At 45.7% G+C, this 20,721-nt stretch overlaps 9 protein-coding genes across 9 annotated transcripts; 6 read left to right on the top strand and 3 right to left on the bottom strand.

Annotated features, from left to right (window-relative positions):
* Positions 1-704: 704 nt before the first annotated feature.
* AOL_s00076g514 (uncharacterized protein) lies at positions 705-1,049 on the top strand (the record flags this gene model as incomplete). The annotated part of the gene is made up of 1 exon (XM_011123066.1): positions 705-1,049. One exon carries the CDS (start codon positions 705-707, stop codon positions 1,047-1,049), a length of 345 nt encoding a protein of 114 aa, XP_011121368.1.
* Positions 1,050-1,082: 33 nt separating this feature from the next.
* AOL_s00076g513 (uncharacterized protein) lies at positions 1,083-1,866 on the top strand (the record flags this gene model as incomplete). Its single annotated transcript, XM_011123065.1, has 2 exons — positions 1,083-1,674; positions 1,730-1,866. The coding sequence occupies 2 exons, from the start codon at positions 1,083-1,085 to the stop codon at positions 1,864-1,866; spliced, it is 729 nt and encodes a 242-aa protein (XP_011121367.1).
* Positions 1,867-1,941: 75 nt separating this feature from the next.
* AOL_s00076g512 (uncharacterized protein) lies at positions 1,942-3,249 on the top strand (the record flags this gene model as incomplete). Its single annotated transcript, XM_011123064.1, has 1 exon — positions 1,942-3,249. The coding sequence occupies one exon, from the start codon at positions 1,942-1,944 to the stop codon at positions 3,247-3,249; it is 1,308 nt and encodes a 435-aa protein (XP_011121366.1).
* Positions 3,250-7,338: 4,089 nt separating this feature from the next.
* On the top strand, positions 7,339-8,719 carry AOL_s00076g511 (uncharacterized protein; the record flags this gene model as incomplete). The annotated part of the gene is made up of 3 exons (XM_011123063.1): positions 7,339-7,555; positions 7,691-7,886; positions 7,954-8,719. 3 exons carry the CDS (start codon positions 7,339-7,341, stop codon positions 8,717-8,719), a joined length of 1,179 nt encoding a protein of 392 aa, XP_011121365.1.
* A 538-nt stretch (positions 8,720-9,257) lies between these two features.
* On the bottom strand, positions 9,258-11,825 carry AOL_s00076g510 (uncharacterized protein; the record flags this gene model as incomplete). Its single annotated transcript, XM_011123062.1, has 3 exons — positions 9,258-9,695; positions 9,756-11,689; positions 11,771-11,825. 3 exons carry the CDS (start codon positions 11,823-11,825, stop codon positions 9,258-9,260), a joined length of 2,427 nt encoding a protein of 808 aa, XP_011121364.1.
* Positions 11,826-12,758: 933 nt separating this feature from the next.
* On the top strand, positions 12,759-13,715 carry AOL_s00076g509 (uncharacterized protein; the record flags this gene model as incomplete). Its single annotated transcript, XM_011123061.1, has 1 exon — positions 12,759-13,715. The coding sequence occupies one exon, from the start codon at positions 12,759-12,761 to the stop codon at positions 13,713-13,715; it is 957 nt and encodes a 318-aa protein (XP_011121363.1).
* Positions 13,716-15,988: 2,273 nt separating this feature from the next.
* Positions 15,989-16,453, top strand: AOL_s00076g508 (uncharacterized protein; the record flags this gene model as incomplete). Its single annotated transcript, XM_011123060.1, has 2 exons — positions 15,989-16,091; positions 16,164-16,453. The coding sequence occupies 2 exons, from the start codon at positions 15,989-15,991 to the stop codon at positions 16,451-16,453; spliced, it is 393 nt and encodes a 130-aa protein (XP_011121362.1).
* A 441-nt stretch (positions 16,454-16,894) lies between these two features.
* Positions 16,895-18,339, bottom strand: AOL_s00076g507 (uncharacterized protein; the record flags this gene model as incomplete). The annotated part of the gene is made up of 3 exons (XM_011123059.1): positions 16,895-17,875; positions 17,936-18,049; positions 18,130-18,339. 3 exons carry the CDS (start codon positions 18,337-18,339, stop codon positions 16,895-16,897), a joined length of 1,305 nt encoding a protein of 434 aa, XP_011121361.1.
* A 684-nt stretch (positions 18,340-19,023) lies between these two features.
* AOL_s00076g506 (uncharacterized protein) lies at positions 19,024-20,223 on the bottom strand (the record flags this gene model as incomplete). The annotated part of the gene is made up of 1 exon (XM_011123058.1): positions 19,024-20,223. The coding sequence occupies one exon, from the start codon at positions 20,221-20,223 to the stop codon at positions 19,024-19,026; it is 1,200 nt and encodes a 399-aa protein (XP_011121360.1).
* Positions 20,224-20,721: the final 498 nt, after the last annotated feature.

The following is a 20,721-nucleotide window of genomic DNA, read 5'->3' as shown; positions in this document are numbered from 1 at the left end:
GAAAGTATTCTTGACAATGTTTGAGACATAGGTGATGAATCATTTTCTTCATATTCGGCGATGGCGTGTCTTGATGATAGATTGCTCAGCGTAGAATCCGTCCCGGGTATCTAGAGATAGATACTAGCGCGATCCTCTCGTACAATTTGAGACAGTAGTATCAAGCCTGCAAGATGGACTTCGACTACGCAGTATGAAGTTGGACGTACTTTGAGCCTCTTGTGCTCCAGACTATTAGATTTGCAGTTTAAGATTGGCTTATGCTAATCCGAGAGGAACCGCAGGGTGGTTATTTCAATGGATTAGTTTCATGATCAAGTTCGGAGAAGAATACTTCATGGATCCAGTTCAAACTTACAGTTCGTAAGTAATCCTGTTGGTGAGACAAGTGTCTTATAGTTTAGATATGCTGAGCGAGAGCGTGATGATATCTACAATGGCCGAGCTTTGGTGGAGAAACTATATAAGAAGCTTGTTGCCCACCCTCAAAATCTCGAAAGTCAGCCCGAGATATTTGTTCTGAGCGTTCAACTCAACCTTCCAACCCCATCATTGCTCCCAACTAACCACAATGCCAACTTAGCATCTACACTTTCCAGTAAAGCTTTGTTGTGGTAAATCGCTTTTCTATCCTTTCCCTCTTATTATTTGATTTCGATTGTCTTTCATTTGCACAGAATACCGAACGGCTGTTCCGTACCAACATGAGCCAACCCCACGGTACCAATCCAGGTCAAGGAATGGACCCACCCCATCGGGTTCCGATGCTATACATATCGCCTCCCGTAACAGACTCAATCCCAGAAGTCGAAGCAGCTTCTGTCCCTCATACCCAATGCCCAGTTTATAACCTATTCGAAACACAAGAAACCGATATATTCCCACAAGGTCCAACGGTCCCACAGCAATCTAGTTCAGACGAAAACATACCAGCCTGTACAAGCTTTCAGAACGAGAATAGACAAATGGATCAACCAAGCTCCGCGGATGGTGGGCCACAACTTGATCCTATTTCCCAGGATCCTACTTCCGATATCGCTCGTTCCTAGGTGGATGACGATGACGGAGGGAATCCCTTCGACATGTTTTGCGAAGAGCTCAAGAAGGAAGTTAGTCGGGCAGATATGGAGGGTAGAATGGACAAAACCGGGGGAGTGACTAACTTGATGGTCGAGAACAACGAAACGAGTATCATAATTGAAGAGGATCACGACGTCAGAATGAATACACCGGAAAGAGAGGACCCTATATTTAAGTTATCGAATATAAATTATGGGATACATCACGAAGAAGAAGAAGAAGCATGGCCTACGCTGAGCACACCAAAACGTCCCGAAACATTGACTCAACTACCCGAGGAGGAGGAAGAAAGAAATCTACTCCACTGTTCAGATGACGATCAAGATGATGAAGATGATGACAGTGGGTACTGGACAGGTCGAAAAAGAACCAGAATCAGCGTTAATAAATATAAATCCCGAAAACCTACTTTACATTCTCCCGAAGGTGACCACCTTGCCTTTGACCGGATCTCTCCAAATAGCAAGTACTACAAGACACCATTTGTTCCAAGCGAAAAACCCGTGAACAGAGTACTTTTCCCAAGCGCTGCCAGGAGAAAGAAGAATATAGTAGAAAATCAAGAGCAGGAGAAAATACAGCCGGAAGAAAATGGTATGTTTTCTAAAAGTATTCACAAATATCATTGCACTAGCTGAAGAGAATATAGACGGTGTTGACAACGACACCACGGAACCAGAACCACAAGAACCAGAGTCCGAAAACATCTACGATCCACTTACACCATATCGCCATACGTGGACTGATTCAAACCTCGTGGTCCTATACGTCCTACGCCGGTGGTAGAAACTCGGCCCCCCAGCTGTTCGGAATGTACTAAACCGATGCTTTGGGATCAATATCTCTTCTGGGGCATATGTCATGCAATTTGACCAATATTTTACGAACGAGAGAGATAGAAATTTAAACATATTCAAAGATATCTTCATCGACACTTCATTCACGGATCCAGAAGGGAAATGGAACGCAGTAAAGGAAGAATTAATCGCGGCGGCCGAAAGTGCAGGAGTTCATCTCATTCCTCGAGAAAGAGATGACGATGAGGTTATTAAAATGTACCGAGAGGTGAAAAAGAAACGAGATATTCTACAGATGAGAGAGAGGCTATCGGCATTCTCGCATACCACGCCGGTAAAGTCTCCTCTATTTCTTACGGATGATTCGAGCTCGAGCGACGATGGAGACGAGGTACCAGATACACCATGCAAAGTTCCTGCGAAGTATAGCTCGGAGACAAAGAAACGCAAGTTTATGGCATTGCATGACAAGATAGAGGTTCCCGCTCGCAAAGATGGCAGGAAACTCAAGCTGCCAACAGATATTTTATTTCGCTACTCAGATGGTGAATCATTTGGATACAACTCAGATACAATCATTAGGGCAGGGCTTTTCCGTGATATCTCCCAGCCAGTCCCAGAACCTCTCGAAATGAACAGTCCAGAATTTGACAAGCATGCAGCAAATCATCTAAACCGTGAGAAGATTCCAACCCCCATGATCTCCACATCTAATAGCCTGATGTGGGTTCTCCGAAAAGCTGCTCTCAGCCGTCGTTGGACGAGTGCCACAAACCCTCGAATTACCATTGTCGACCCGAGATATTTGAAGAAGACATACCGTGCAAGTGACTTCATCGCAGGTCTTTGCAAGCGACAGCCAATGATTCCAGCGGCACATCGATATGGTGGTCACTACGACATTCTAGTCTGGGCTGAAATCCCCAAGCAGGCTATCGTGAATGTAATAGACTACTTTGAGCTTCTACATGCCACAAGTGTTCCTCGACATATCCATATCCACTTTCGAATGGATATTGTGAGCCGTGTGAAGATCAACAGTGTGATTTATGGAATGAAGTTCGCAGTTGCGTGTTCCGAAGAAATAGAGAGGGCGGTGGAAGACTTCAGTGTCATAATGCTTGGGAAGGCTGTTGCTACGGATCTCAGAGATAAGTTTATCACGAACGTAAGTATTGATTGGGGGCTTGGAGCACGACAAGAGAATCAAGACGTTTCAAAATACTTTTTACCACGTTGGGCGGCAACAGATGCCCAGCAGCTACTTCGTCTTGATGCAGATATGTTCAGGAAAGAGGACCAAGTAAACAGTGGGATAAATCGAGGGCAAGACTCTAGACTACTTGAAAATTCTGACGGGCAGCTGGCTTAAGGAGATTACACCTGGAGAACAAGACCGACAGTGAGGGATCCACATATATATCACAATCTATTCTATATAGTCATTTGACAAGAATAAATCAAGTCACACTATCATTAAGCTTTCCAACTGGCCGTCTGTGATATTATACTCAAATAGCCTAATAAGATTTCGAGAAGTAAAATCAATTGGCCCGGTCAGTTGCACTCTATGGATGCATGCGGTCTAACAGGCAAGAAGCTTATGAGTGTAATTACGTAAGATTCTCCTATAAATATAGAGTCTTCGGGTTTTTTCAAGCTCGATGTTTAAGCGATTGAGTTAGGTCTGGTAAATACAAATAAGCTTAGGTACGTGTACATATCCTTACATCTATCAGAAATTTAAAGTTCAAATTATGTTTACTTCGAATCCCGGGATCCCAGAAAGCTATAGTATAGTTCCTAGTCTCAAGACCAGCTGTATACGTGTATGTAATGAAATCTACGAAAGAAACCTAATTACGCCTATGTATACGATAGTTTGGCACTTAAGCACTAAGATATCTTAGGAATATATTAATAACGGTAGAATATGAGATGACGGGCAATTTAATTGCTGCGATAGCAAATTCGTTTTAAGACAATCAGATTATATATACCATGGATCAATACACCATCTAATCTTTTGGTATCGATATCATGATATCATGATAATGAAATATATACCGAGCACACTCAATTAAATTGCTAGGTACCACGGGACTCCTTTCAGATTTGGAATGATACACCCAATTTGCGACGCTACTTTTCGGATTATTCCGTGAGTGTAAAGGCATTACACGTTACAATTGGCTGATATGATCTTCGACCAGGATATCTTACCAAGTACCAAGGAATCCTCTGTGCGTAACCAGGTCTGAGCGTTGAAACAGCTCTAGACCCCACCGTCATATGATACGACGAACACACATATTTGACTTTTTTTCAAAATTTATAGGTCGAGAAACACTATTTTCATTCCTTCAAAACCGCATAGGCTGAGATATTTTGAACTCCCAAAGCTGAGGTTGTGTACCCATTATGCAAATAGGATATATATAAAAAAACCACTCCGGCTTTTAGTCTTCGGCTATCGAGCATGTCTAGTTAGCTCGCGGGTGAGGACTTTAGGCTGTCGGAAATCAACCCCAGTAACATCTATTTAGCAGAATTTTGAGCCAAAAAAAACTCTCCATTTTTGCCTGTATTCACGTCGGCTGCTTGCTGGCGAAAGGCTTGCATTTTGGTGGCTGAAGCATAACGATGGTGGAATATCATGTCGAAAGAATTCAACTCTATGTCTTAGCATCACTACTACATTCCTTCCAAGTTACGAGTTAGCCCGGCCAAGTCTCCTCAAGAAGATATCTTTTCCGAAGCCACGTTCTGTGAGGTTGATAATTGTCACAAACTTCATCTCGAATAGGAGGTAAAAAAAAAGTATGAAAGGCTTTAAACTTTGTAAAAAAAAACTAGGACCCGCTCACGGACCAGCTCCAGTTATGCCTATTGGCCCAAACCCCTAAAATACCTTGTAAAGGCAAGGGTAAAAATCCTGAAGTACTTACTTACATACATCGTACATGTAGTATATGCCGGCAGTCCATCTGTCTCTGAGGGCTAAAGCCATGTGCTCTGGAAATGCAGCAGGCGGGAGGGTTCGCGTTCGCAAATTTGGATGGCTGTTGCATGTTGCATATGTTACTGCATAACCGCCTTAAGCCCTTCGATTCTAGAAATTCGGGTGCAGGCATTGTCCCAGCCCACGCACGCCTAATCTTGGTTAAAGTGCGTGCTTTCCGGGTAAATTGGTACTTTTATTCGTCACGATTCTTCCTAAAGTTCGAATGACCTTGACTCGTAATCCTTACTACCATATTGTATAGAGTTTGCGGGGCCGGATAAACTTGAATAATAAAATAATAACTTCCCTAGGCTGGACAAGTGGCTTGACCGTGGAAGCATGCACGATGCAAGTGGCCCAGCGCCACGAACGCGACGTCAAACGCAGTTTGTCAGAAAAGTTAATGATCATAATATTGACTTTAACAGCTGGAAAGCCGCTCTTTGGAAGCTTTTAGGAGGGATATGTCTGTATCTTTTTTGTATTCGAGGCGCAAATACAGTGTATACGTTAGCTAGATGAGAATAGATAGATCGATTTATAGAAAGACGTGAAGATTTAGTATTTAGGTTTAGTTTTGGCTCTGTGTTGGTTTGCTCTTAAGATCTTGCTGTCGTTAACAATCAACTCCTCCATTCAAACAACGTTTATGAATCTTTGCATTTGCAGATTGAAGCGCTCTACGGGTTTAACATTAATGATGTCCACTTCCATTCACCATTCTCGTTCGATTTCGTAAGCATCATTGCATTCCCCACTTTCTTTTGGTGATACAGCAGCTAGTAGCTAGCACTGGATAATGATACCCGCTCGGGTGCCAGAGTCCTGGCATCTGGGCTCTCAAAGTCCCAGAGCCTTGGCTGGTTCAAGATCAAAAACGACCTCCTGGTTAAAATCAAGGCTCTCTCGTCAAAACAATCTGAATCTCGTCCGTGTCGATGTGTGCCAGCTAGCAGACTGCCGCTGTGGAACCGATTACCTGCGTGCTCCACTGTTATGTGGTGATTGGTCATAATCAGTCTCATCTAGCTAATTGAGCAGGCTGCGAGCCATGAGACTTCCTAAGAGTAACAAGGAATGGCAAAAAGAGCCAGATTTACTCGAACAGCCTGCCTAAGAGGCAAATCCGCACAGCTTACTGAGACTATCTCTAAGGTCTAACCATTCTGCGAAACTGACCCTCAAAAGGTCAATAGCAGCCGCGGTTTTACAAATTAAGAGCCACGCGGCGGCGAAAAGGTCTCAATCTTCGCGGCTGTTTCAATGCACAGGATTGATCCCTCCAGATGGGATCTGGTTTACACTCGCGCTCCAAGGTCCATGAACATGATATCGATAGTGCAGTGCAGCGCTCCAACAAAGACACGAAAGTTCTAGTTACTCCTTTTAATTTCTGTATCCAATTGCAATCCTGATCGGATTGTTTAGGCTAAAATACGGAGTCGGCATCTGCAAACCTAAATGCAAATTTGACGACCGTGGTGGATCCAAAATCTGGGGATTTGCACTTGTTGGCGGTGGTGTCTTTCCTTCCCCAGTTTTCTCGCAAGTCCATTGCATTGCACATTTATCCGATATTCCCTGCCGACGGTTACTAGCACAAAGCAGCGACAGTGGAGAACCGGATCGGATCATTTTGACAACGAGGACTGCAGCTGCAGCTTGGCCCTATGAATGTTGCATTTCTTCCAGCTCGCTGTTTTTTACCTCCAGACCCAGTTTTCGCTCAGCTACTGCCATGGATACTTCATACGAATATAGCCAAAACGGGGATATATCGACCAAGATACCCCTCCGGTTCTACGGTTCTTGTGGGGAGAGCCGCCTTGGTCTAGCTCGTGCTAGCCCCATAACCCTGTTCCCACTCTCCCAATACAGATATTGAAACTCGATGGCACAGCAGCTTACCATCCCCACCCGGATCATTCGATTCACATCCAATGTTCCACCGCACGTTTAACACTGCGGTTTGACGAGAAGGATTCTGGAAACCCGCAGTTTGGAGTATAGTCCCGGGTAATATTGCAGCATCGATGCATTTGACAAGGGCCTTTCCATGTGTCTTGGCAACAGGTGGCACAGACTTCTTCCAACCCTTTTCCATGAACTTCACTCAGATCATGGCCATGGTCATGGTCATGGTTAGACAAAGATGACTATGGGGAGTTGGCGAACATGGTTCCAATTTACCCAACCGGCGGGAAGAGCGCGATACTATCGCTGATCCCTTTCATCTCTGGTCTGGCTAAACTTCGCAAGAATTGAATTCGAATATACCCAGGTTGACAGATTTGCGCGAGCATGCAAGTATAAAAAGCCTGGTGTATTCCCCCATGTTTTTGTACTCCAGATTCTGAGATCTCCAGCTCTTATCAACATCGTTCTCCTTTTAACAACTATTTCCGGGGTATAATATATAATTTTAAACGTCATATCGATAATTTCATATCAATCATCATGAAGGTCTCAACACTCGCTGCTCTTGGTGCCTTCGCCGCCGGCCTCGTCGCTGCTACTCCAGTCGACAAGCGCGCCACCGTTCCGGCCGCTAACAAGGTCAAGTACCAACTTGATATGACACATTTCCACTCCTCCGCAAAGCGAGGACGACGATATGAAGCCCTTGGAGGAAAGATGGCTCTTCTCCAGAGAAGATGGTTCGGTCACGCTACTGGTATGTCTGAAGTGCATTATACCAAGATGCCAATATCATCGCGCGCACGGTCCCTTCAAATCGCAGGGAACACGCGGTGTGGCTTTTTTTGATTGCGAAATTGTGCCGCTGACCAAGATTATTGGCGATGCTTAGAATCCTACACTTTGGAAGATGCTCCATACGCTGCTATCGCTGGCAGCGTTGAGTTCAACAGAGTCACTCATGAGAACAGTTTGAAGTGGGAGACTATCGAGCCACAGCAAGGTGTTTTCGACTTCACACTCGGTGACAAGCTCATTGCTTGGGCTGATGCCAACGACCAGGCCGTTCGTGGTCACACCTTGGTCTGGTATGAATATAAATCTCAACTGCCGCAAAAATATGCCTGATTGAATACTAATGAAACTTCAAAATAGGCACTCCCAGCTCCCTAACTGGATCAACAACCCTGCTGTCCCATGGACTGCGGCTACTCTCAAGCCAATTCTTGAGAACCACGTCCGCACAGTCGTCCGCCACTACAAGGGCAAGATCGACCAGTGGGATGTCGTTAACGAGATGTTCAACGAAGACGGTACCTTCCGTGACAGCATCTTCTACCGCCTCTTCGGATCTGACTACGCTAAGTGGGCACTCACCTGGGCCCACGAGGAAGATCCAGATGCTCTTCTCTTCATCAACGACTACAACTTCGAATACGTCACACCTAAAGTTACCGCTGCCGCCGCTTTCTTCAAGTCCCTCGTTGACCAAGGTTACCCACTCGGTGCCGTCGGTGCCCAGGCCCACTTGATCGTCGGACAAGTCGACGAAGCCGGTATCACCGCCGGTTTCCAGAAGTTCACCGAATTCGGTCTATTGTTGTACCTCACCGAGGTCGATATCAGATACGAAATCGGTCGTGGAAACGATATTGCCAACTACACCACCTCCCAAATCGGACAACAAGCCAAGGATTACTATGCTGTCACCAAGGCTTGCTTGAACGTTCCAAACTGCATTGGTATGACTCTTTGGCAATACAGTGACAAGTACTCTTGGATCCCCGGTGTCTGGGCCGGTACTGGCGCTGCTCTGCCATGGGACGAGAGACTAAACAAGAAGCCAGCATATACTGCTGTCTATGAGGCTATCTTGGAGAAGCCTTGCTCTGTTTGCGAGACCGACGGACTCGATGCTTAGATAGAGGAGTGACGGGTTATTCTTGTAGAATAATTTCTTTTCTTGTACCATAAAGTACAATATGTATGATAGTTGATCGACGGGTGGCAAGTTTTTGACTACCAAATTATAATGATATTGCTTTAGATATTTACGAAGCGAAACTTTCGTTATGGTTATGGGTATATATATATTGTGATTGTGCACTTGTAAAAATGATAGAGAAGAGGTCCTAGCTGTATGCCAGTAGTCGCCCTAGTTGGGACTTCTCGAGACCAAAAACACCGACACTCGCTCAAAACAAAAAGGAAGCAGAAAGAATTCGACTCGCTACCTGCTAATAGTGAGGGTTTTGACTTGATAACTCCTAGAAGTTTCTAAAACAATATCCACCATGGTACTCTCCCAAAACTCCTAACAAAAAAACTCCAGTCATTAAAAGACTCAGCCGACAAACTAAAGGGAAACATAAAAAGAGAAGACATTCGTGACAAGAGATAGTGAATGAGTGTATTGGTTGAAAAATATAGATAGTCCGCATCTGCATAAGCGCGCACGCTTATCGTAACAGTCTTCGACGTCTTTTGACAGGAACGTCGTCGTGTCTAGGCTGTATCCACCATGCGATACCACAGTCATCACATGCAGGTTCTAACTTCACCTTAGGATACCACCTAACCACATTGTTCATCATGTCAGTGAGACCTCTCTCCGTTCTGACTTCCCCTCCGGGAAGGATGTATCTATCGTGGTATCTAAGGGTCGTTGTTAATGGAAGCTCTGCCTGAGTCTGGACATCGCGTAACGGGCAACCAGGCTGATGCGTCTTCCTATTGCTAGGTTTAGCTTCGTCAGATTCACCCTTGGATTTCCCCCGCTTTCGTTTTGAGGTTCGACGAACGGAGTGATAACAAGTGCAAGTATGTTGGACGACGCATTTGGGGCAAAGGCGCTCGTAACTAGTGGGACAATATGGACAAGGGGTTCTTGCGCACGTCTACCGTAAGTGTTAGATTTTATTCATGAGGGAGGGAGGATTCTTCAGAAGGGAACTCACCCAACAAATTGGGATCGCGCAGGCGCTACACCGCTGTCCGTAATCCATTACATCGCGTCCATTATCGCAGTTCTTGCAAGCCACAATGAGGGAGTCACACTCATCCATCCCGCACACCGTAAGGTGCTTTTTGCCATGTCTTTCCGATTGGGTATCGATGGGAATTCGGATTGGACAGAAGTCCTCGGGCATATGATTACAGGTGCAGCCTGTACAGTTGCTTAACAGCAGCTTCCTCGCTTCTTCTTGGGACTGAAAGTTGCACTCTACACAAACATACCTACCAGCATTTGTGCAATAGTTACAACAGTTGGAGACGCAGTACTTATGCGGCATATACTCCGGAAGGGCGGTTTTTGTCCTGATAGGTCTCCAATCGAGCGGTCGGGTAGCGAATGTCATCTTCCGATCACAGTCGATACAAACATAACGGAGGCAAATATAGCACGTTCTTGCTTCCTCGCATTCGCGACATATGTGTGATTCTAGAGTAATATCGCACTTATTGCACGTTCTCGCGGCGAGGTAGCCAGGTGCTGCGAATTTTGGTTCAACATTCGAGTCGGTAAGGCCATTACCTCCAAGAACGGTAGTGTTATCCATATCAACCATTCCATAGTCGAAGTTGCCTTCTTTGATGTACTCTTCGTTCCAGCAATATCCACCCGTGGCAGAGCAAGCCCCATAATCTGTTTTGATCCCCAGTACTTTACAATACTGGATATAGAGACTTTTTACACCATTTCCATTTGTTCGAAAACGTGAGCTCCCTGCGCTATCGTAAAGGATTTGAATATCTCGGTCTCGTGACTCATTGTAACGTCGGGAATTATGATGACCTTCTCCACGGACTCCCCAAACTAAGAGAGTCTTGAGTTTGCAAGGTTTCATGATATTTAGTGGCGAGGTGACAGGCCGTCGTTGTTGAGCTTCTTCTAGATAGTGCCCCAGTACATCAAAGCTTATGCTTCCAAGGGATAGGCTTCGGCACCATCTTACACTGAGAAATGTGAGCTGCTGAAGTACCACGCCGAGTATCTGATACCAACAGTTCCAATGGATGTCGCTTCCATCTAAAGTGAGCTTCGTAAGGCTAGCAAGAGGCAAGCTGGACAGTACTCTCTCCTCGTAGCTGATGGAACAGGAGCGGTGAATCCAGTGAGCCGTTGGTTCATGTGTTTTGAGTCCGGATAAGATGTGTAATGGCGATCCCGTCCATTTCCCCGCCCGTCCAGGAACTACCTCCGATACGGTATCAAACCGGTAGTCTCGGTGGACTCGGTCGGAGCGGTCCGCAGTGTAGGCTGTGATATTGATCTCTTTCCAAAACATTGGCGAGTCTAAAATCCGCCGCCTGATATATTTGCATATGCTCATTAATAGGAGCAATGAGTCCAGTTCGCACGCTTCGATCAAGCTGCAAAATATTGGATAGTGGTCCACCATGACTTCCATGAACCGACACCCGGCTGTCGGATTAATTAATTTCGGAGGGTTTGTTTCTAGATTATCGGCCAAGAAGTACTGGACTGCCGCCTGCTGGGTTTGACCGAGGAAAGTATGAGGATTACAGAACCTTTGCTTCCATTCCTTGGCCGATTTGAAATCCCTCGGCCTATCCGGAGGCATAGGATCGAATACTTTGAAGCTCGGGTGCATCTTTTCAAACCGCGCCGGATACAACGGGCTACTCTCAGGTTGTTGATACTGGTCATACGGTCCATTAAGGTGCCCTTCTGATCCAATGAGACGACCAGTCCAATCTATCTCCGTTTTCTGATAACTCGAACTAGACCAGTTGACTGGCTGCTTCCTGCCATTGGGTAGAGTAACTACCCATTTTGGAACCTGATAGTGTCGCCAGTCGACGTCTATTTCTCCCAGGTATATGCGAACATAACGACTGGAACGAGAAAGCAACTGCAGTACCTTTCCTATATTTTAATTACCAGGGATTCGTTAGCGAGTCACTCGAGCAAATATTAATATAAACGGACACAGTGGCTTAAGCTTACGAGATGGCAGCGTCTCCGTCGAGGATGAGGGCGATGGTCTCGCTAGCCCACTCATGCTTTAATCTGCCTTTTCAGAACCATGAAGGAGTGGAAGAAACCAAATTTTTCGTTTCGGCTTCAGATAGCGAACGTTGTGTTCATCGGAGGTTCGAGGTTGAAGTCAGAGATGAGACGGTTTTATTAAGTACAATACGAGAAATGGAGCTTCCAACACGACGCCGATTCGCCAGGCCAGTCGAATCGAGTCGAGTCGGCCTCGAGTTATATTTAAACGTCGGCCAACGTTGACTTGCTCCTGAAGCCTTGTTTTAACCTCCCTCTTTGTTTCGGGTTCGTTTGCTCAAAGGCAAATGTGACGACGATACCGCAGGATCTTGAACTTCATAACAACATAGCCTCGAGTTACGTATATTATAATCGCTAACCAACTAACGCTAACATGCATAACATCAAAGGTTGAGGCAGGCTGCCGCGTGCGGAACCGAGAGGGCAAGCTTTGCCTCGCGACTAAACGAACGGTCGGGGCCAGATCCTCCTTGACGGAGTGTGCAGGGGTTCCATTCCGGTGGCTCTCGACCGGTCTTTCAGCCCAATTTCCCCGCAGGAATCGGCAGAATCCATGGCAGAATTCGCTTGAAACTGGGCGCAAAAAGGGTCTTTGTGCAGCTGTCACTAAGGCCTCTTTTTCTCCTTTTGTCGGTGCGGAATTCCCGGTGGCACCAGCTGGTGGTTGAGATATTTGGCTTCTTGGTCGTTCCTGGCTGGTCCGGTTTTCGACATCTCCTTTTCTTTTATCATGAAGAGCTAGTCCCCTTTTTACGGCGTGAATTTGCTGGGGCGGCTCTTGCTCACGAAAACACCGTCCAACCGCGAGGTTTAGAGGTCGAATATCGCCAGTATCACGACGGTGCTTTACGTGCCCACCAGACGGCCTGAACCGAAACTTAAGGGGCCCGTAATCCAATAGACTGCTCGACGCCTTGTCGCGATGAACACGGCTTCGACAGCCTTCCGGCTGCTAGTTTTACTATGCGTCCTGGTTATGATCTTGTTGTCTCTGCTTTCGTTCACCTTTATCTCGCCACGGAAGACCCTCCACGCGACACCTATAAACCTTACCGCGCCTTCCCTGAAACCAACGGATCCGATGTACTTAGCGGCCTGCGTGCCCATGTCGAAGGACCTTGCGACTCTTCCCGAGTTTATACTACATCACTATGCCCATATTGGCATTCAAAGGTTTTATCTGGTGGATCAGTCAGAGGAGGGTGGAGTTTCCAACCATTATCACGAATTGCCATTAAATGCCTCGTATATAACTTGGCTTGGGACACCACCCGCTACGGATAACGAAACCGCTCAGTTTGCGGCATACAACGCCTGTCAATCTCGCTATGGCAGCCTACATGCTTGGATTGCATATCTGGATGTCGACGAGTTCATTGAACAGAAACGGAAGGATGTTACGCTCCAAAATTTCCTCCATTCGATGGATAAAAACGCCACGGTTGGAGCTTTGGGGATCAACATGCTCCTTCATACCAATAACAGCCATATCCTTAAGCCCGAGGGAACTCTTCGAGCAGCTTTTACCGAGTGTGTTTCGTCAGATATGGAAAAATCGCCAAATGCTCATATCAAGAGTATCGTGAAGACAAAGTACTACGAGAAACCTCGGACGGACCATAACTTTATTACTAAGAGCGAATCCCTGACTGTGGGAGAAAAGGGTGATAAAGTACCTTTTATCTTCCGGCGGCCCATCACAACGGATCTTTTCGCGATACATCACTATGCGATCAGGAGTCGGGAGCAGTTTAACGTCAGGGTGAAAAACGGTGAGGTCGAGGAGCCACGGACTTTCCCGAACATGATGGACTGGTGGGATGCAGTAGGGAAGATGCCGAAGATGAAATGTGATAGTATGGCGAAACTGAAGCCCTGAGACATGGCTGGCTGGTAGGCAGCGGGCCATCTGGCACACCGCATGCACCGCCCGTATATAAGGACGACCCTAGCTTTTCAACCTTTTTTCTCTCTCTTTCTTAAACTTTTTGGAGTTATCGGGTGGTTTGAGTTTTTCCGCTAATAGGATGAGGTCATGATTTCCTCTAATTCTTCACTTTCCGAGATGTACTATTATGTTTAATCAAATGTCTACGCGTATACGTCCTCAATTATACACCTTAGTCAGGTTTTAGGTAATCGATTCTCCAAATCTCGATTCTTTCCTCGTGGCAGCTGGACGAGATCCTAGCGACACTTCTTTCCAAATCCGGCCACGGAACCAAGGTCAACGCAAAACTTGCAACAATGCATACGACTAATCTACCACCACCCTGCCCGCATTAGTCCTGAATTGCGGCCGTTTTAGCCAATTATTGGAGAACCTTCAATGTACACATTCGTATTTATTCCTCCAAGGCACCGAAAGTTTGAATTGGCGGGTATTCCGGACGGAGACTCGGAGACTCGGAGTTCGATTATGCCTGAATCTAGAAATTTAGGCCACGACAATCGCCCCCCCGCGGAATCGGTAAGGAGGTGTCAAAAAACTTAAAGGTTATTTTCTGCTGGTACCTTTGCTTTGGCCAGCCAGTAGCTAGTAGACCCGGGCCGGGGGTGAGAAAAACGCTATGCATGCGGGATCGAGTTTGTTTAAACATCATCGGTCCTATCGTCGTCAAAATTTCAATCTAGTATTGTATTGGCCCCGCTTGATCAACGACTCGGATTACATTTATGCTGGAGGGTATTCGCTGCCATGTAAACTGTACGCCGAATTAGTTCCATTGCACCGACTTTAATACACTTCCCGATATCCCAATTTTTACCACCCAGGCCAGTGTTGGGAATCAGTACGCAAGCTGGATAGGAAATAGCGGAGGATCTTAGGAAGGGGAGGTGGAAGCCCTAGCTGTTAGGAATTGTGGGGGGCGATACAAACCCCAAGCTAGGGCCCTAGGATTTTTCAATTTATTCAAGGACCATTGAATGTTACAACAGAAACACCCCATACCGACATACTACCGTCTAGATCTATATCTCAATTCACTTCGGATAGAGGGACTCATTCGTCGACGTGCCGAATTCGCGAACCAAAAAGAATACATGGTCGAGATGAGTGTGTCCTCACAAACTGAGGTAATCGGAGTATGGACTCCTACGAACATCACACATTCTGATTGGGAGGCTCTACCCCATGATTCAAGAGGTGGCATCCTTATCGGCATCCAGGTTACAGCTGCTGCAATAGCTGTTATCACGGTATCATTAAGATTGTATACTCGGAAATTTGTTACAAGAACAATTGGAATGGATGATTACTTGATGGCAGCAGTACTTGTATGCCCCAGAATTTCCAACTGTATACATATAGATTCTATTTTCTTACAGTTATACCATCCCCCTTTTTTTCAGGTCATGATAGTAGCCGTTTGCATCGTCATGGTAATACGTACGTATGCTCTGACTTCGTATTTCACAATTCTGGGCTTTGAAACATATACTAATATCTGTTGGAAATCTAGTTTTTAGTGTATTTCAGGCCGGCCATCACATCTGGGATACAAAACCAGGGAATATTCATACAATATACAAGGTATTTACACCTATACATTTTCCAAATCTTCTTCAAGAAAAAGCCTTTAATAACCCCTAAATTTAAAATCGTAGATATCATGGGGGATAACAGTAGTATACTACGCCATCCTAGGCACGACCCGATTCTCTGTCCTCGCGTCTTATATCCGACTATTCGGGAGTATTCCGATCTTTCGGGCAATTGTTATCATCTCAATGGTAGTCAACGGATGCATGACGATCTCGTTTATCGTGGCATTTATACTATCATGTCGACCTTTATACTATGCATGGGATCCATACGTCCATCCGACAGATTATTCTAAATGTATTGACGAAATCAGGTTCATTGTTGCGAGCAGTATAATGAATATCGTTATGGACTTCTGGGTCTGCTTTTTGCCCATACAACCACTGTGGAGTAAGTTCCCTTTTTTGGGTGCAGAGCCCCGGTATAATGTTGGGAGGTTGGGGTAAACGAGATTGAGAATGGAATGTGACTAACGGACTTAAAGGACTGGCGTTACCTCTGGGGCAGAAAATTATAACGGCGATATTGCTATCCCTTGGTGCGATGTAAGTACTATCTTTAATCCGTTCCTAGGATCCTCCTTAGTTGTTTTTAAAGGTACTAAAATGCGTGTTTTTGGGGGGTATCGTAGAGCTTGCGTCGCTAGCATTCTGAGACTTAGAGAACTCCAAAAATCGTTAATAACTACACATTCCACTGACCCAACCTGTAAGCTGTACTCAATATATTCTATATCCAATTAATTAATTTACTAACTTAATTTTTTAATTGTGCCACTAGACGACGCACTAGCATATGGTATCTACTCAGTCCTCGAACAAAATCTCGGCGCGATAGCCGCAAGTCTTCCTCCAACAAAAGCATTAATACAACGCCGATGGCCCAATTTTCTAAAAGCAGACCGTGGGAGTATGGCCGGTCGAGAAGAAGAACAGTTGAGGACAGCTTCGGAGATGGCGCATATTTCGAAGGGGAGCAGCTTTGGTACTGCTGCAGATGGGAATTTGGAAAATGGGGTACCACACATTACTGATATTCAGCCGCTGAGTAGAGCCTATAGCACGCCGTGAGTGGGCGCCGACGCTTCTGGGATTTTATTTAATATTGTCTGCGACGCTGGCGTTAAGGTATTTATACATTTGCTTGTAATTTGAGGGCTTTCTTTGGAATGATGCTGTTTAGCTCTCCGAAGATCTTCTTTCTCATGGGTTTCTAGAATACGGGCGAAAGGAGTTCGATATATTACCGATCGATTTTTGATACTCCCCATATTTAAAGCATGAGCCAAGAATTATCCTACGCTCGCTCAGTGGGAGGCTTGCCGTCTGGTTTACGAGACAAGACGTACATATATGTACATAGATACGACTTCCGTTTGCCTCTCTATTACACAATATTTGAAGTTTGCAAATAGTGGGCCTATCGGATATGGTTTACGAAAATTGGCTTGAGACAGGATATGATGCTTGATTTAGAGTTAAGGCGGCTTCATCCCACCACTGTACAAATGCTTACATCCATCCTCTCCAAGGATACCAAACGTCAACTACAATATCCTTACCATCTAGGATAAAATACCAATCATGACTCGCCGCTGCTACGCAAGCATGTTGAATATCCAAAACCAACTTCTCTCCAACCTTAAATGCCTTCTCAACTTTATCCTCTCCAACATGGTCTTTATTCTCTTTATCTAGAGTCAAAACCCCATGTTCCTGCGATATCCTTCCAAGAACCCACTTCTCCTTTCCTCGTACCCGTCCAAAGCCTGGGTATTGCCCTGGTTCTCGGCCGACCGCCAAAACCCCTGCGTTAATGAGAGCTTCATTTCGAGAAGGATAGACGGAGACAACTTCGACATTTACTGTGCATGCTAGAGAACTATTGCCCGGGAATGCCGGGTCGGGTGGTGGGACGACACCGGTGGCGAGTTGTTGAAGGTCGTTGAACGGATAATTCCCGGCGTGAATCTCTAGGCTACAATTATCCGGTAACTCGATGCCGAGATCTTTACCAAGCGATTTTAGATTTGAAACGACATGTGCAGTTGGAGTTGCACCGATGGAAAGGACTAGTGGTCTATTGCTCACATCTGTGGCGTCTAGTGAATGTGAAACCTCATTGAGAGCCTTGACGGCCGCAAAAACTGTCGATAACTCGGTTTTTAGATATGATATTGAATCATCTTCGGTTTTGGAGGAGTATGAGTCGCCGGCGTGTGCGTAGAAGCCGTAAATTGAGATGTTTCGGTGTAATATCGCGGATTTGAGAAGTTCCTTTAGAGAATCCGAGGACGGCTCTAGACCAGCACGATGGTAACCTGTGTCAAGTTTTATAAAAACAGACCAGGGTCTTCCACAAAGCGGTGGGAGGGAGTTTAAATTCGCAATTTGGGTAGGGTGGTCGACGAGAAGACGGAGATTGGGGATGTTTTTTGAGAGGGATGAGAGGGTGGCTACGTATGATGCTGCTGGTGGCAAGCCATATAAAACCTATCAAAGTTAGCATCATATATACGCCAAAGGCCCTCCAAAGGGGAACGAGAAACATACGTCTGTGACAGTACCGTCATCGATTAACGGCTTCAACCCACGGATTTCCCGAATCGTCGACGTGATAACAGAGTGGTGCTTCGGCCCGAGCTCTATCTTTGTGACTTCGATCGTCTAATTGACATATGAGCCCCGGAGCCAATCCCTCTGATATCGATTTGAAATACGGAGTGCAGTTTTGTTTATATCCATACTTTATGAGTCTTGACATGAGCTCTGAATGAGATATCCAAGCCTTCGAGGCTCCGGTGGAAGATATCGCAATTCCGTTGAATTGTCGGAAGAGAGAGACAGAGAGACGGGGTAGGAAGACTGGAACGGTGCCCTCCGATGTAAGAATGGAGAAGAGGATTCATTGCGGTTTTGCGGGCCGCGGCCTCGTCCATAAGTTGTTCTACGCTCATAGTGGGCGAGCGGCGGGGTGAAGTTTGATTCGAAAGTTCGGTACTGGACGAAGCTTTTAGCGGGAAGCTTTTATCTGAATAGAAAACCAACGTTTAGTAACTTTAAACGGAAGATTTGCTACAGTGAACGGGTACGTATTTCAACCACGTTGACTTACGAGCGAAAGTATTGATACCTTGGATCGATATCGAAGGGAGTTATAAATTCAATGCGGGCGGTGCGGCAAGAGACGTCGGATGTTACTTCTGGTTGTACAACAGGAGCTGGTTGAAATAATGACATCCCTGCTATAACCGGCCGGTCGACCGGGGTTTAGCCGAGCAAGTGATCGAGGCACGAATATATTGAATTAACATGTTGCACCTGGTCGGAATAGGGATTTGGATGAAGATACTATTCAAGATTTATCTAATTAGGGGTTTCTTTCTAGATATATCGATATATGCCTTATCGATATCACACTCATAAACTTATAAGTTCTTTCTATATTTATAAATTTGGTTTCGGCATTAGCGGCTTAAACGCATGAATAACTTGTATTGGATACCCTCGATCAAGCTAGACACTAGGACTAGCGATTTTGATTCGATATAAAAGCTCTATGGAAACTTTGGTAATCAAATCCATAGCCGAAACCGTCTAAACATCGGATTGAGGTCTAGTCTATCTCAATAGCCAGTGATCTAGGCGAGGACGCGGAATCCCCCCTCTACCTTAACTTCCACCCATCCTTCCTTCTCTGGCACCTCGATAAATCTTCCATCGACGCAAATCCATCTCTTCCATAGCTCTTTATCCTCTAGATTTTCGATCCTAAAGCCTTTGCTCTCCTCGTATCCGACGATTTCATGTTCCACATGCTTCCCACCCGCATATGCCCCCATAATCAACGTATTGATCAGATCTTTACCACTGATATCTCCGGTATACAATGCCCAAACTTGGCCATCGCGGCTCTTAGGACTGATCACGAACGTCGGCTCCATTCTGTCAACCAAAGCTAGCATCAGATATGAGTGTTTCGTTCCTCCCTTCACAGCTTCCACTCCCTTTACAGTTGCATTATAAGGTTGGAAGCCGTTCCCCGCACCACCAAGGAAAGTTCCTTTCATAACTTCCTCCGCAACCATCTTGAATTTGTTAATGCCATGCTTTCGATACTCTGGTGTTTCAGAACCACCAACGATAGAGGCATGAAAACCGTATGATGCAACAACGCATCCTCGGATCGAGGTAGTCTTGGTAAGTGATTCCTTAAGTGGCTCTCCATTTTCCCGAGAACCGGGCGAGAATGTGGCAGTGAAAGTGGGGAATAGAGTTGGTTTCCCATGAAGCAGAGACTTTAGTCCCAATCCATGCGCTGAGGCAAAGGCATTTGCTGTGCCCAGTGGTAGAACACAAACTGTGATCTTTTGAGAAGTGGTTGGAACCGCGTTAATATATTCGGTCACTCCAGTATCTCCGCTAAGGAGAACAATAAGGTTTTCGAGCCCATTTGAGGCAATCTGGGTTGTAAACTCTGCGATCGATGTAGGACTACTCGTGATATGAGTAGTATGTGCAACCCTTAGATAGCTGAGCAATGGGGATAGAAGGCCGTCATAGTATCCCTGAGCCGTTTTGAGACCCGAATTGTTTGATACGATGACATGGATCTGGGAAGCTGGCAGCTTAAGGTGGGGTGGGAGGTTTGCGGGGTCAATGATAAGCGACCACAGGGATTCTGATATCGGATGTCGAAGATTAGAGACTTCAAGGGTCGGAGGTGAGGCACCTGATCCTGCGAGGAGAACGTAGTCGCTCCCATCATCGTCATTGTTTAAATTGTTTGGTCTGAAAATAGCAATGGGGGTGGATTCTGGCTTAGTCTCGACGTCTGCCATTGTGATATCAGTCTATCAAGTCTAGTCGATCTAACAGTTAACAGCTTAACAATATTGCAAATCGATTAGATCTAGAGAAGAAAGCCAGCTTTTGCTTGGATATTGTAGAATGTAGAATTAAAGTATACGAGGTCGAAGAGGTTGAATAGTTTAGTGTCTACGCAGCACTTCGGATTTAATTCGTATTGACGGTTTAGCTTACAAATGTTGGTCTGCGTCTGGGATCCTCGGTGCCGGCATCGATGTTGACATTGCGTGGTGTTGCTCGCTTTCGGCAGTTACACAGGCCGCAACACAAAATATACTACACGTCAATATGTGTTGCGATGGTCTGGTAGGGTCGAATCTTGTCACTATCGAACGTCGCGTCGACGTCGACTCTTACATCTCGTGAAACCATCTGCATCTAGCATCTACGCTCTACGGATCTCCTCTCTCCATTTTCTACCCCTACAGCGTCAAGAATCCCCCTTCTTACTCCTCATTCTGCAGCTTAAA

The sequence above is a fragment of the Orbilia oligospora genome, assembly GCF_000225545.1.
Source record: "Orbilia oligospora ATCC 24927 unplaced genomic scaffold scaffold00076, whole genome shotgun sequence".
Lineage (NCBI taxonomy): Eukaryota > Fungi > Ascomycota > Orbiliomycetes > Orbiliales > Orbiliaceae > Orbilia > Orbilia oligospora.
The sequence above is the reverse complement of the archived record's forward strand: the minus strand, read 5'-3'. Positions and strand labels throughout refer to the sequence as shown.